The following is a 16063-nucleotide window of genomic DNA, read 5'->3' on the forward strand; positions in this document are numbered from 1 at the left end:
AAAAAAAAAAAAAAAAAAAAAAAAAAAGGATAGAATTTCACTATTACGGGAGAGGGTTATCATTCTTTCTAGCCGAATTTTGAATAGACCGAGACGATAAAACTCCTAATGAAAGAGTAGTTAAAATTCATAGATAAGAGAAATAATATTCAAAACACTAATATAGTAATAGCTTAAACCTAACAAAATATCTTTACCACTCATCATTTTATTAAGATAAATTCTATAAAATCTATCTATGCTTCTCTAACAATTGTAACAAATTATATTTTTACAACAAAAACTGAAAGCATTGTTGTGCAAATTAAAAAACCCCATTGTTTTCCAGTCAATTAAAAAAAAAACTCATACTTCACGTAAGTGGCGAAGGTACCACTAACATGAAGGTGGTAACCTATGCACATTTTTATCCATATTTCAAAATTATGTAGCAAAATTAATCATTTTTCAATTTAAATATTTTCGGAGATATAAACAAATAAAAAATACATGTTTTTCCCAATAAAATAGCTCATCTTAATGAATTTTGACTTTTAAAATAAAAAAAACAAGGTTTTGAAGCTCTTAAAATATTATGTAATGGTTATTTTTTGTAATAACATTTTTTTTTTTTGTAACTTAAATAGCTACTGTACAAAACCAATTTAGAAAATAAATCATGCATTTCTGACTGTAAAAATGAGCATGAGTTGCCAACCTTATGTGAGCGGCAGTGTATACATTATTTATGCGGAGGATGTCTGATTTCATCAACCTCCCTCTTATTTCTATTGTAGTCTGTTTACCAATTGAAATTTTGAAAACAGATAGAGTTCAACCTTAAAAACATTTCTTAATCTATTCCTACCAGCACAGAAGCGTAAATATAGATTTATAGGGTGATTTGTAAACGTAACCCCCCATAATTTTTGATTATATAATAACATATGTAATAGAAAGATTTTAATACTTAATCTCTACCTTATATTGTCAAAATATATGATAAGTTTAATACATTTTTATATGTTGACAAAACAATTCTACTTTCTACAAATTTAAAAAAATTCAAATTCATGGTTAAAACTATAAAAAATGTAAATTATTTAAAACAAATTAAGCCATATGCAAGATAAAATTCAGATGGCAATTATCTGCCAAGATAATTAATCTTGGAAGGACCCCCCATTGTTTTATAGTGTGTTCGAAATTATTATACTGACAAATTATGACGTAACCACCATTTATGTTGTCACATGACGTTTTATTCTTAAAGTGATAACAATAGTACACTATTACAGAATATTTTCGAACAGTGTAAATTAGGCAAACAATAAGGATAATAATAGTATGAAAAAGTATAACTCTTAATATGATCTTAAATTATTAATAAAAATAAGAATCACAAGTTTAATACTTTCCATAACTAGGGTAGAACTATGAACGAAATTAATAGCAATTTCTTTTATGATATAATAAATAATATATAACTCTATAAACAAAAAAATTAACAATATTCAGACAACAGTAGTAACTGAGATGTTCTGGGACAAATTAATTTATCGACAAATAGAATTAAAAATTATATTCTGAAGAAGCCATTACATCTTCCCCCAAAAATCATCTATAGAATAGTCTGTGGAGAAATCGTATATAAAAGAACGGCTACTTTAAACCTAAAATTTCGGTAAAAACTTAATTCATAATATTTAATTCAAACATAATAAATTTTAAACACTCAANGAAGAAATCGTATATAAAAGATAATTATTAACGGCTACTTTAAACCTAAAATTTCGGTAAAAACTTAATTCATAATATTTAATTCAAACATAATAAATTTTAAACACTCAAATTAACCTTCTTAAAAACACGCCCAATGAAAAGGAGAATTAAATCGATCAGTAAAAACACTAATTGAAATAATTATACATTATGTTTTCTTTTCTTTTTTTTTTTCTTTTGTTAAATACATACCAATGAGTAATTAAAATTTACGTAAACTAGTCAGCAATTATTACGTATATTAACATTTTTTTTAATGTTTATGCTAATTAGATACTGAATAAAAACATATTTTTCGAAGGATTAAGGATGGAAATAAAGTTGTCCTTAAATTTGCGCAAGGTATATATCATTATTATCACTGTAGCGTTGGAACGCCACATTTTTAATTCATCGCACGTTATCATCATACTCTTGGCATATAATGCACATGCATTTTATTGGCATTCGTCGAGGCGACCTTGACACAAAGATGTATCTTCGTTTTAGAAAGTAGTGGTAGACATACGAGTGTCTGCAGAAAAACATACAAGGGCACGAATTGTTCTCAGAGTTTACGAGCTTCTAGTAATTTTTGAATTGCCGTGAGAAATATAATTACCAACATTACATCTATTTTAATTTGTAAAATTTTTTGCACAAAAAACATAAGCTAATATAGCTTATTGGAAATGTTTCATCTAATGTTATGGATTATTAGCATACGTGCTCCAGTATTCCAACAATTGACTTGACTCTTTATTCAATATTATAAACACACACATAACGTACGTAAATTTATTGAAAGAAATAGCTAAAAAATGTATTCGTAGAGAAATCGAAACGTTTAGCCGTCAATTAAAACGGCTGTATCCGGTTCGACCAAGCATGGTTTTTAATTAATATAACGAAAGTAATGCGCCAGTGAATACACAAGTTAACTGCATACGGTTTGTAGACGGTTATATAAATAATTCAAAAATTATAAAAGTTAATACTCCAAAAAAGGCAATATTTTTACTAGACATCAATTCAAAGAAAGTGCTTGGTTGATAGTTTCATGAAAAAAAATTATACATTTTATTTGCTACGTTCGATTCAACTAAATACAATTTTTTTAAAAGACCAAAAAGTGTATCACTTACATAATCAAGTCAGAGAAAATATTAGATTTATGCCATTTCAATGTTGAATTTGTTAAAAAAAGAAATATTCTATGAGGGAATTAGCAATTGAAGGGTTTGGTGTAACAACGACATAAGTCCATTTTATTTAAATATTTTAGGAGAAGTAATTTGATCAAAATTATTTTATTAAAAGCAATAATAAAATATTTTTTTTTATTAAATATCTATACAACTAACAAAAATATTGAATTCGTTTTTTATTGAATTATACAAAAAAATCATATTTGTTCAAAATTAACAAAAAATTATATTGTGAAAAAGTTAGACTTATCTGATTGTTGCTTCAAGCCCTTCAACTAGAATAATTTTCTCTAAAAATTCATCGAGTAGTTTACTGAACGATTTTATAATTAAAATTTTTTTTTCTTTAAAATTACACGTAGAAACTATATTTTATGTTCATTATACGTTTAAATATCAAAAATCCAGTCGAACAAAACAACGATTAATGTCGTTATTATATTTATCCATATTTTCTATTTCGACAGAGTTCCAAGCAAACGTGAATATATTTTAAATAAAAAATATGGTATTTAAAAAAATAAAAAAAAGAATTATAAATTTAATTTTAAAATTAAATCATTTTGAGAAATAAATCCATTTAAAACTTAAACGGAAAAGTTGAACTCCAGATTTCATCCTCTTAGGCCCCTTTACTGCGTTTACAATTATCTTCAAAATCATCAGGTAAAATATAACATAATAAAACTATCACCACTACATATTAATCACTAAATTGGCGGGTAGGAATAAAGGTAAAGTAGTGCTTTAATCTAATTGAATATAAAATATTTTGAAGAAAATCGAAAGCTCTATCGTTATTACTAAATATACAAGACGATCCCACATATTCTGACAAATCCTATGATTTGATACAATGACTATTTTATAATATATATTTTTTTTTCATAATATTTTTCGCTTTAAAACTACAACCATAATATTAATTATAATATTTGTTTCCTTAATTAAAAAAAAAATTGTTTTTAAATTTAAGAAAATTATTTTAAAAATATTTGTATTTTTACGCTTATATTGCATGTTTATTACACGGCATCAAACTTCAGTATTTATAATTTAAAAAAGATAGAAAAACGCAACTTGTTCAAATTAAATAATGGTTTTAGGCACATTTTTTCCATAAAAATTATCATCACTAAAATGAGTACTTAATTACAATGAAAAACGTATATATTAGTATTATTATTATCTTTTTAGTAATAAAATCTTCTTGGTATTACTGTATTATCACAAGTTAAAATAAATAGTAGATATTGAAAAAATGTTTAAATAACCAATACACCAAATTCATTTAGCTCATTTCAAGTGTTTCACTTAAGTGAACTACATAAGTTGTAATCAATAAATAAAAATTGCACTTGGACGAGAACTAAACGCTTGATAAGAAATTAGGTCGACAATATAAAATTTGAAAATATATCAAATATTATTATCGTGTTTTGAACAAAATTTAACAAAAAAAAAACAAAAGAATTTAACTGTGGTTATATAAAATTGCAGAAAGTGAATTAAAATATAAGATTAGTCAATGAATACAGTACCACACTGAATATATGTTTTAAATAAAACAAAAAAGAAATGAGGAAATTGGCTATATATCATCCAACTGTAATCGCTGTGTAAAATATGAATCGTGCCTCAAGGCTTCTAGCGAACTGGCGGCAATGAAGAATGATAAGCGATTAACTCTTATCGAAAGTAACGCTGTGCGCCACGCCCTCGACCAATGTGTCGTTAAATTGTTCAGTGCACAATGCACTTCAACACTCAACATCTTGGGAAATAACAATTGATTATCGTATTGAGAACGCGAGACAAATTCAAAGAAAGCAAGTATAATTTGTTTTTAATAAAAAATGTCAATTAAAAACAAATAATAACGAAGAAATTTAGTTATACGTGAAATTACTGCAAAGAAAATGTCGTAGTCAGAGCTAAATGAAGAATGTAATAAATGACACTATCATCGTTAATTGTGCGAAGAGCAATGTTAAGTACTGCAATTACAGAGAAGTTTGCTGTATCGTGAATTTGCATAACCTAATTGTTTAACGACATTCACCAGTGACTTTGGCGACGCGTTAGTCACACGCTCAGTCTTTTATTTGAGTATACCAGTCTGGGGACGACGGCAATAATTTTTATGTGTCGGCAGCCATATTTTTTTACTAAGAGAGTATGAAATCAAAATTTGTACTGAAACCATAAGTAAATAATCGTCTTGATTTTGTATTAGTTACCTATTGCATACAAGGTCACCAGGTCTATCGAGACGTTAAAAACTGGACCAAAACCTAACGAGAGGCCGGTCGATATTTTAAATATAAAATTTAATACCCGATGATACTATTAAGTTATACACATACCTTTTTGTACAACTTAATCCAAGTCATATCGCCTTTGTTATCCGTGTATTGAAGACCGAAAAACCAAACTTCTCTCAAGCCAATGGTCTTGACCACTTGATCAAACAACTGTTTACCAGTTGTAGTCTGCTGAATAGCAAACTCCAACTCGGCATCCATCGTGGTCACCCTCACGTTCATCTGCAAAATAAAATAGATATTTTATAAGCATAACAAAAATCAAGAGTAACTCTAAACAAAATAAATTCCGAGCAAATGGTATTTAAGCAAAAAATTTCCGATTTTATGCCTATTGGCGGGAAAATAACAGTCGAAAAACATATTAACAGGGTGAGACTCAAATGTTTTTAAAAGCATATTTCAATGCATGATGTCACCATCTGCAGAACCCGCTGACGGCATGGAAAAATATCAACGAATAGGAAGTGACGTGTGTTTGTTGTTATTTTAAGATACATCAATCACGCTATGCAACGGACACCACATAGCGCTACAGTAATAGTTTTAAAAAGCAGTTTCAAGGACTTACAGTTTTTCCGGACACCATTTTGTTATAACTATCGCTAGTTTCTAATATGTTAAAACTAAAGTAGTGCAAACAATTTATGATTTCGCTATAATATCACATAAACCGTGTTCTAAAGATACAAAAAAAAAGATCACTGTTCAATTTTTAACACGATTTTGCGTCAAAAACAACGAGCGACGAGAACCGCTGAATTCAAACGCACTCACTACTAGTGATAACTATTTCAGTTTTAGATAGTTGTGTATACCAACCAGCTACCTGTAGAGTGTGGACCGACGCGGTGGTGGCAGCTACTTTGACGGGTAAATTGTAAAAATCTAGTATTGTATGGGTGGGGCATGACTCGGAGAGGGGCATACGGAAACCGGTTGTCGGGAAACGCTATGACTGCGACAGCTGCCACCTGGTATTGGGCCAAGGTGCGATCGAGATGTTCGGTTAATACAACCTCACTCGATACCAAGAAAAGTAAAAATATTATATTATGAAATCCTCATGATTATATGGAATTCGCTCAGTAATTCAGCGGTTACATTGATTCTATTTTACTAGATTTCCTAACTAAAATAATGAACACATATATTCTGCACGCCCTACCTATTTTAAAGATCATTGATTTTTTTTTACTAACATTGACTAGACACAGAAAATAAATTAATGATAAGGTAACGCTTTATCTATCCAAGTCTATATTAAAACTAAATTATAATTTCTATTTTATTTTTAGCATGAAATGACGACTCATTCTTTAAAAATAAAATTTGAAACTTTTATTGCATAATGAATATAGTTTTGAACTCTTTTTTTTTTTTTTTTTTTTTTTTAAATATTTTCAAAAAAATTGGTAAAACAACGATTAATGTAAGAAAGCGTTTGTACTTGTTAAAGTAACTATTTGTCCATTTGATTATAATCAAATTAATTAAAATAGATTAAAAACTAAAATATTTCAAGTATTTGCTTTAATTTCATTAGAAGTATTTCGTTAAGCTAAACACAACTGGACTTCCTTTTTGAACAGTGTTAACATAATGTAGTCAAATAAGTATAATATTAAGCAATATTGAGTCATAAAAATACATTCTATGTATTATTCAGAAATATCACCAACCTAATGAGTAATAACACCCAACAAATTGGTCAAGTGATTCATGATTCGATTAAATCGCGTTCTTGGTCTGATAAATTAACAAACCGATCAAATAAATTAAACGTTTTATAAAACTATAATAATTATTTTTTATTGATAAAAACTGCAGCATTAAAAACCCGTTTAGTTAAATTTTTTTTTTTTTTTGATATATTTATTTTAAAATAATAAAAATATCTAACCTTTAACTTAAAAGTACCTTTATCTAACCTTTAAAAAAATACAAAAAAACTATTTTGGTGTATAAAACTTAAAAAATTAACTACAATAACTTAATGCTTATTGTTGACTATAGAAAAAAATTGTCAGAAGTCATAACCTATGCTTAATAAAATTATTGAAAATACATAACATGCTATTTTAGTGTATTTATCATTTTGTGTAAGGTGTTCAACAAAAGGCTGCCAGAAAAAAATGAAATATTAGTGTAGGTCCGTAACACAAATTTTAGTATATTAAAAATTATAATAGTAAAGAAATGAATAATATATAAACGGGTACTAAAAATACCAAATATTTCTTATTGTAAATTAATAGACACAACTTTAAAAATTGATGATAGAAGTTCTAGAAACCATAATATCATTGATCATAAACAAATACTTAACTTAAATATATTAAATATGACAATTAAAATAAATATTTTATAACATTTCTATATGAAATATTTAGAAATAATAATTTGAATCAATTTCTTTTATTTTTATAAAAATGTGTTTCAAATAATCCAACTAATAAAACATTTTTTAAAAGTAAAATTTAATATATTAAAATTCAAGAAAATATATAAAAAAGTGCAACAAATTTTACATTTTTAAACATTTAGTCATTTTCTATAAACAAATAACTAATAGAACGATTTCGAAACCAATAAAATAATCGAAAATTATTTGTAAAAAATAACACACAACAGGAGCTTTTTAAAAAAATTAAGAACTTACAAAAATTTTAAGAATTAAAACTACTGATTTTCTGGTATGTATTCAATACACAATTAAAATTTATGATATCTACCGATATTCTAAATCGTTAACATTTTTTTTTAATGACATATGAAGTTAACATCAATATTAGAACTGGATTGTAATTTTTCTAATAGTAATTTATTGAAATGAGTTTAAGAACATCTTCAATTACATAGATACACAATAATAACTGAATGATGCGAAATTAAAAGTGCCTAGATTCCATTTTAATATTTTTTTATTGTATGCTCTTGAAGACATTTAAGCAAATCTAAGGATAAAATAATTTTTTTTATTTTAATTTTTAATTTAAAAAAAATATATGATCAATTTAAAAACTCGGCACGATGTTGGTAACGCTGCATAGTTGGGATTAGTATAAATTATGAGACAAGTACAGAAATTAAAATTAGTATCAAAAGAAACAATTCTAAAATGGATGTTTTCAAAAGCAAATTTATATTTCCTTGATAGTATTCTGATTAGTAGTCTTATGATTGTTTAGTATAATACATGAATAGATACAAATTATAAAAATGTATTATAAAATTTATATTTAATATTTTCTTATTACAATTTTTAATGAGATATTATAAAATAGTTGTACATTTTGTTACCACCAGACCAAACAATGTTTATCTTAAGTATGGATTTAGCAAAAAAAAAAAGAGAAAATACATTTTTAATTCGATTATTCTGACATTTGCTAGTTTATTATTATTTCAATTATAAAATTGATATTGTAATTTATCATAAATCATTGGTAGCTAAAACACTTTTTGAAATAGCAACCCCCTTCATTTTAATATACTTATTTGATTGACATTAAAAGCTACAAAATATTTGAAACTAACACTTCAATATATATATATATATATATATACTTAATGATGAGTGGGGTACAATGGAATACTTATATTATATGATTATACTACTTGACTTAATTAATGAAAATAAACGGTGTCAACTATTAGATTAAGTAATTTTTTATATAAATCACAAACGATTTTTACTTTATTTACCTATAACAAAACATTTTTTTTATCATTTTCAACAACTTTTGCGGACTAATTTTTTTTTCTGATAGAGGCTTTGCTTTTGAATCCTGGATGGTCTAAATGGAATTATGTGAGGAGGGCACTTTAATGCAGGTTTCGATCGATTAACAGGCAGCAAAATAAATATTAGAAAAAACATTGTTTTCTCCGCTTCCTAACAAATAGTACACAAAGGAGACTAAATAATCTTTCGGGAAATTTACCCTAAAAAGACATTTTTTCTTTATTTGCTAGTAATATACAATTTTCAGTCGACTTTTCATAAATAATTATTTATGAAAAGCCTTTTTTGTTTTTATATATAATTGATATCAGTATGAAGAAACTACAAATCAGACAATAAAAAATAAATATTTTTTGTCAGTAGTTCTATAATTCAATGACTACTGTTTATAATAGAACAAAACGGTCCTTGATGTCCAACAATTGTACCTAAATAATGAAAAATACAAAGTTTTTATTTATGAATACCGGACGTTATGTACAACAATACTTAACAGCAATATAATTTAATTTATTGTGTAAACGTTCATACAAGAGCTGATTGTTACTATTCTATCAGTATGAATAGTATACTTCAAAATATATTTTGATAAACCGCAAAAAATGAATTTTTATTTGCTTCCTAAAATGTAACTACACTTATATGAATTTGAAAAATACGATTAATTTACAATATTAATACTTTTTGCTGACTTAGTCTTTTAACACTATTTTTTTTTTTATAAAAAAACGCAAATTAAAATGTATGGCATCTACAGCAGTACTGTTAATAAATTATAGCACACAATTCTAAAATTTACAAGAAATTATCAATTTTTTTTTTTTTTTATGGACAAGTTATAAAAGGTTTTATGCATAAATTAGGCAAAATATTGAGGTCGAATTTTTTTAGTTTAAATTAATAACCTACAATTACACTACATCCTATATTTTAAATTAAGTATTTTAACAATTTTCAAATTAAAATTCTAAAAATTATACTTAAAACACTTGTTTAAATAATTTTGTCGATTATTGGTTATATTTACCCTACCACTTTAAAGAATTGATCAATTATTTTATCTTTATTTCACGTTAATTTAATAAAGCATTTTTGACAAATTTAATTGTTAAGATAAAAAAAAAAACATTTATAACAGTATATAATATAATACATGTTGTAAAAGTAATAATTTGAGATGAAAATTATTAAACAATTTAAACACACGAAAATTATTCAAATTGTTAAAATAAACTTTTAACCATTGAAAAAAAATAAAAAAAAAATAAAGTAAAAAAAGTAAAAAAAGGTATAGAATTCTTAAAAATATTATAATAAGTGTATATATTATCATTGATTATTTATTGACAAAATAAAATTAATAATGTATTAATACATTTTTCGATGAATAGTTGTCATTTAATAATAAATGACAATTTATATTTATAGTAAATAGAATAAAAATATATTAGCAGAATCGTTATCCTAGTAATTCATTGAAATTATATAGATTATTCAATTTTTTCATTTCATTTTAATAATTTTTCAATACTACTATCATATATATATATATATATATATATATATATATATATATAAAATCAAGTCTTATAATAGGCGCTCCACGGTTATAACTGACATGGCTATAGCCACGACTGACTAAAATATCATTAAATTATAGGATTTTTTAAACTAACATAAAAATCCAGTATCTAATCATAAATAATATTCTGGCAAGTTTAAATATTTTCTTAAAAATAACTGGCTATGTATCTAATTTTGTAAAATTAGTAATCACCACTATCAGTAATACAAATAGAAAAATATATAGATGATGAACCCAACCTCTCTCTGACAAAAATTTTAATTTCTGAAAAATTTAATTTTCTTGCACAATAATCGATATAACTTCATATTAGAAATACTTTTTCTATATTTCATTTTTTTAAATATTTATTCTGATATTCGCGTAGCTAACTGTAATAGATATCAAAGTTTTATCTTAAATCCATTTTTGGTGATTACTTTAATTAATAATTAAAATAATAGTTAAAAAATAAATTAAATATTTATTTGTTTGTTTAAGTATTAATAATCATTATTGTATCATTTCAACATGTTTAACATTTTCAAAAATAATTATAACGTAATATTAAAAAAAAATTACATTAATGACAATATAAGGAAAATCTTTTTAGATGATGATGCCTATTATTTAAGCCACATTAAATAATAAAAATGTACTTTTTCAGTCATTATTTGATTAAGAAAATAGAAAACAAACTAATTTACTAANCCACATTAAATAATAAAAATGTACTTTTTCAGTCATTATTTGATTAAGAAAATAGAAAACAAACTAATTTACTAATAAGGTTATTTTACCAAAGAACAATATTTATATTGAAAACTCATAATTTCAAACAATTACAATCAGAACTATAATTAGAAAGTACCACAGGAGCCATGCTTTTTCCTATTTACTAGGGCTATTAATATCTTCAACGATGTTTTGTTAAAAAAATATCAACATCACAAAAAAATACTTGTTTTCGATAACGCAAAATATCGACATAGAGCACACATTTTGATTAAATTATCAAATATTATTGAATTAAAGTTTATTTTATATTTTTTTAATCTAAATTAATTTTCAATATAAAATAAAAAGTTTCATGGGATTGTATTCAATGGGCCGGTGTAGCATATTAATATATACAGAGCCAAATAAGAGGGGGAGGGTAAAAGCTCCATAGCTCACGAGTTCTACTGGTTTTTTTTTTATGATAGCGATGTTTTCCATAAGGGGTCTATATTAAAGTACCACTCCAGGAACCAGTCTTAATCTAAGATAGGTTTTAATCCGGCCCTGAATATAACAAAATAATATTTTATTTTTGAACATAGGGGCAGACTAGAGGGTATTCGGAGGTACTTAGCTCTTCAAAGATTTTTAAAAAATTACATATAATTATATACAGAAAGATTGACTAACTATGTCTTACGATTTTTATTTAAAAATGTTAATGTTATCATATATGTAATTATTTTATTTGTTATAAATCTTTGTTGAACTACCTGACAAGAACAATAGAGATTCCATCTTCCCATAACTCTTAAACCCGATATCCACTTAGTTTTTCAAATAGCAACGCAAGTTTTTTAGGTTTTTTTTTTTTTTATTAATCTTGTTTAGCATAAATAAAAAATCAATTTTATTAAATTCTAAACGGGATATCATTATTTAAAGTTTAGGGAAATTAATAAATAAAACAGTAGTCGGGTAAATACAGTAACATTAATTATTAGTGTACCGATAAGAACTACCCGTGTATTGTACTGCAACAGGAATAACTTAGGTACCCTTGCTTCTCTCTGACGTGAGTAATACTCATGTCCCATAAACTTTAATGAATCTTAGCTCGCTAATAATTGAATAAAATAAAAAAAAATTTTTAAAACTAAATCTAATCTGATTATATAAAAAAAATAGAGTTACCATAGTTGATCAATCACTCTGTATAAATATATACAAAAATTAAAATGGTATCAACTTAATAATTTGTTTGTCAATGTCGTTGCTATTTGAATAATTTGAGTATTTTATAAGATAAATAGGTTAATGATGGTAAATCAACTAGAACCATACATTTTGCTTACACATTAATACCACTCAAATTGGCTATTCCTCTAGTGATAAATGATATATGTCAATAGAGAAATATAAAATGTAAGGCTGGACTTAGGAACGTAGACTTAGGAACCTGAGTCAGAGACTGATTTATAGATTATTTATTGGGTGGTTTATTTAAATGCATTATACCCACTCCTCTAATTTTAATACAATTTTATTACATGAAAAAAAACTTTAATGTAAGTAAGGAGGTCTAAGAGGAATTTTTAAGACCCACTCCGTACTTACACCTTTGTTTATGATTAAATAGAAAATTGTTTTTTCTTTTTTACTTCACTTATTATGTTTGTGACCTTCTTCTTGATTCGTTAGAGAACTGATTATGCTTTGCATTTCTCCTTTACCTTATCAGAAGTCAATAAAATATTGAATATCTTTAAAATTGACTCAGTTATTACAGAAATTCATCATTTTTTAAAATATATAAATTAATAATTATGTATGCAATTACATCTTCCATATAAAAACTACACAAGTCAGACCCATAATTAATACAAATAACCCAAATATATAAAGTTACTCTCTTGTTTATAGTTTAATTTTAAAATCATTTAAGACTCTTAGAGTTTCTAAAATTACCAGTTCAGTTAATATTTGTCCCTTAAACGTATAAAAATAATTATGTGGTTTTTATAAGATAATCTTGGAGTGCTTCTATTTTTCAGCTATGTTATACAAAAATATAGTATAAAATGGGCAATTTTAAAAGGGCGGGAAATCTCAGGCAACAATTAGAGTATGATTTTAAGGTCACCAATGCACTCCTCCTCAGCTCAGAAACTTTTAGTAAAAATTGAAAAAACAAACAAGGTTTAAAAGGTTGCCAAAATTCCTCTATAAATGTTGAGGCACACCATGGGCAATTTTTGTAATTGCCTGTTACCAAATGATGAATGCCTGTTGAGAAAAGAACATCACCTTGACAATGTTATTTTCAAAAAATAAGCTATAATATAAATTTAAAATAAATGCATTTTTCTATAGATTACAATGGTATAATTTTTTTTTTCTAAGCATTCATTAATTTTTAATAGTAACTTCAAAATTGCCTACTTTTATATCGCACCTTGTATATAAACCAACTTTGATTTAATATTTATGAGAAGTTTGGACTAAATTTTAAAACAGATCAAAACGATCTAATTTGTTGAATATAGACCAGAAACAAAAATACTTTTGGTTTTTGGCAATTTTTCTTATAATTAATTAGTAAACTAATTGATCTATATCAATTTTGTTTTTGTACAAGTCAAAAAAATTATTAAAAAATATTATGAGACCTCCTTTGAAAATTTAAATGAACTTGAACTTTAAAAGGTCAAAATTTAGGTTAATATTTTAAAACTGATATCATAATACTATCTTTTTCTATAATGAATAACCTTAAAAATTTTTTTAAAAAAAATATGATACAGATCAACTAACTTACTAGATACCTATAGAAAATTTTTTTTAAAAAACTGAAATAATTTAGGTTTATAACCCTGGTTAAATTCAATACATTAAACTTGAAAATGGAAATTTTAATTAGAAAAATAATTAATTTATCAAGATATATGGGAATAACAAAATAGAAAGAAGTTACTATGCACAGTATTTTACTAGATTTATGCTAGTAATAATTAATTATTTTTATTAACCAAGTTCAGAAAAGAAAGATCTCAAAAAAGGAAGATGTTCTATATACTAATCAACATTATTTTTTTATTAAAAATTTTTTTTATTAAGTATTTTATACTTATGACAAATTTTTTAATTTACAAAATAATTATCAGTGTAATATTGTAACTATGTTTTTGTAAAATATAAGGAACATTGAAGATAAATTATTTTAAAATAAACTCTTAATGAAATATATTATGTAGTTCAGTTTACATATTAACTTCAATACTAAAGAATTAATATTAAAACAAAATTTATATTATATAAAATCATAATTAGATTTTACAAGCTTTACATGTTAATTTACTTATTTTATGGAATTAAGTTATCTAATTAAAGGAAAACTTACTGATTTTGGCATTCTGGTGTCTTGTTTAGTAAATATAATAATTAATCATATAACTCTGGAAAATAAATGCAAAACAATTAGGTTAAATGAATTATATATAATATATATATTTATGTATGTGTGTGTGCATGTGTCATCAATAAATACATTTCAACTGATAAGAAATTAATTTTGAAATATTTACTCAAAACAAATAATATATAACAGAGCTCTTATTAACTATCCTATAAAAACCTATTAATATTGAAATAGTTCTAATACTTATTTACAACTAGTTTCAAGTATAGGTTAAAAATTAACTATAATTAAAATTAAAGTTAATGGATAGCTTAAAAACAAACATTAAATATGAATTACATATAAATAGTATAATACAAAACATTTACTAGATAGACTTGAGAAAGTTTAAAAAACGAAATTGCTGAATATCAATTTAAATATTATGACATGAATTATTAAAAACAAGTTTTCACTATTATTATTTATAAAAAATTATATTTATTAGATGAAAATTAGTGTCAGTTATATAATCGATGATTAATAACTATTCGTCCAAGCCACAAATATTTGATAAAAGGTACTAACCACGAATCTAACCTGCAATCGACTTATCATTGAGTTATGACTGATGTGTACTGAATGTTTTGTCTAGCTAAGCCAAATTAGTAAAAAAACAAGTTCTATATATAATATCATAACTATTCTATAATGAGATACTTAATAAAACACATAATTTACAAGTTTTTATCAAGTAAAAAATTTAAAAATATTTACCCGGTAAGTATACTTTGGATCCACTATATAATTTTGAATGTATGCTAACAGCCAAAACTTTGTCGTAAAAAATATATAAAATTTTGATATTTATTAGCAGCACAACACTTTAAGAGTAGATAAATTTGAAAAAAAATGTAATTCAAATATTTGTTAACGTCGGAATTTAATTCAAAAATACATAATATCTAACATAACTACTGAAATTAGTATAATCACGTCACGACTCACGTTGACTTGTGTTGGACGCACGTAATTGAGTACCGGGTGGCTAAACACATTTCAGCTAGAGACCACACTGCCTTTTACAGTGCTAATACCCTTATAAAAGAAAAATTATCATGTGCATTATTATTATAATTTTCCTGAATTCCACGTGTTGCTTTTAACATTCCTATATTCACTAGACCTTATAATAGAACACATATTATTAATAATTTAAAAATAAATATATTTACATGAATATTAAAATATCCTATGATAGTTAATGATACAAATTAATGTACTGACATCAATATCTATTTTTTTGCCAGAAGGTTTGTACCCAGCCAGCCAACAATTGAACTTAAAAAATATGATTCTTAC

At 24.9% G+C, this 16063-nt stretch overlaps 1 protein-coding gene across 4 annotated transcripts in view; it reads right to left on the bottom strand.

Moving 5' to 3' along the window:
* LOC126895606 (moesin/ezrin/radixin homolog 1) overlaps window positions 1-15724 on the bottom strand; it is a 23052-nt gene extending 7328 nt beyond the window's left edge. The window contains exons 1-4 of one of the 4 annotated variants that reach the window (XM_050667680.1): window positions 15479-15724; window positions 15290-15352; window positions 14705-14759; window positions 5315-5494 (exon numbers count right to left, since the gene is read on the bottom strand). In XM_050667680.1, the coding sequence (XP_050523637.1) occupies window positions 5315-5494; window positions 14705-14716 (192 nt within the window). In that variant the 5' untranslated portion in view covers window positions 14717-14759; window positions 15290-15352; window positions 15479-15724. Of the gene's footprint in view, window positions 1-5314; window positions 5495-5843; window positions 6108-14704; window positions 14760-15289; window positions 15357-15478 lie in introns of those variants that run through there. The other 3 variants (XM_050667679.1, XM_050667678.1, XM_050667677.1) reach the window with 3 other exon arrangements.
* Window positions 15725-16063: the final 339 nt, after the last annotated feature.

The sequence above is a fragment of the Daktulosphaira vitifoliae genome, unplaced genomic scaffold (genome assembly GCF_025091365.1).
Source record: "Daktulosphaira vitifoliae isolate Bord-2020 unplaced genomic scaffold, ASM2509136v1 Scaffold_1, whole genome shotgun sequence".
Taxonomy (NCBI): Eukaryota; Metazoa; Arthropoda; class Insecta; order Hemiptera; family Phylloxeridae; genus Daktulosphaira; species Daktulosphaira vitifoliae.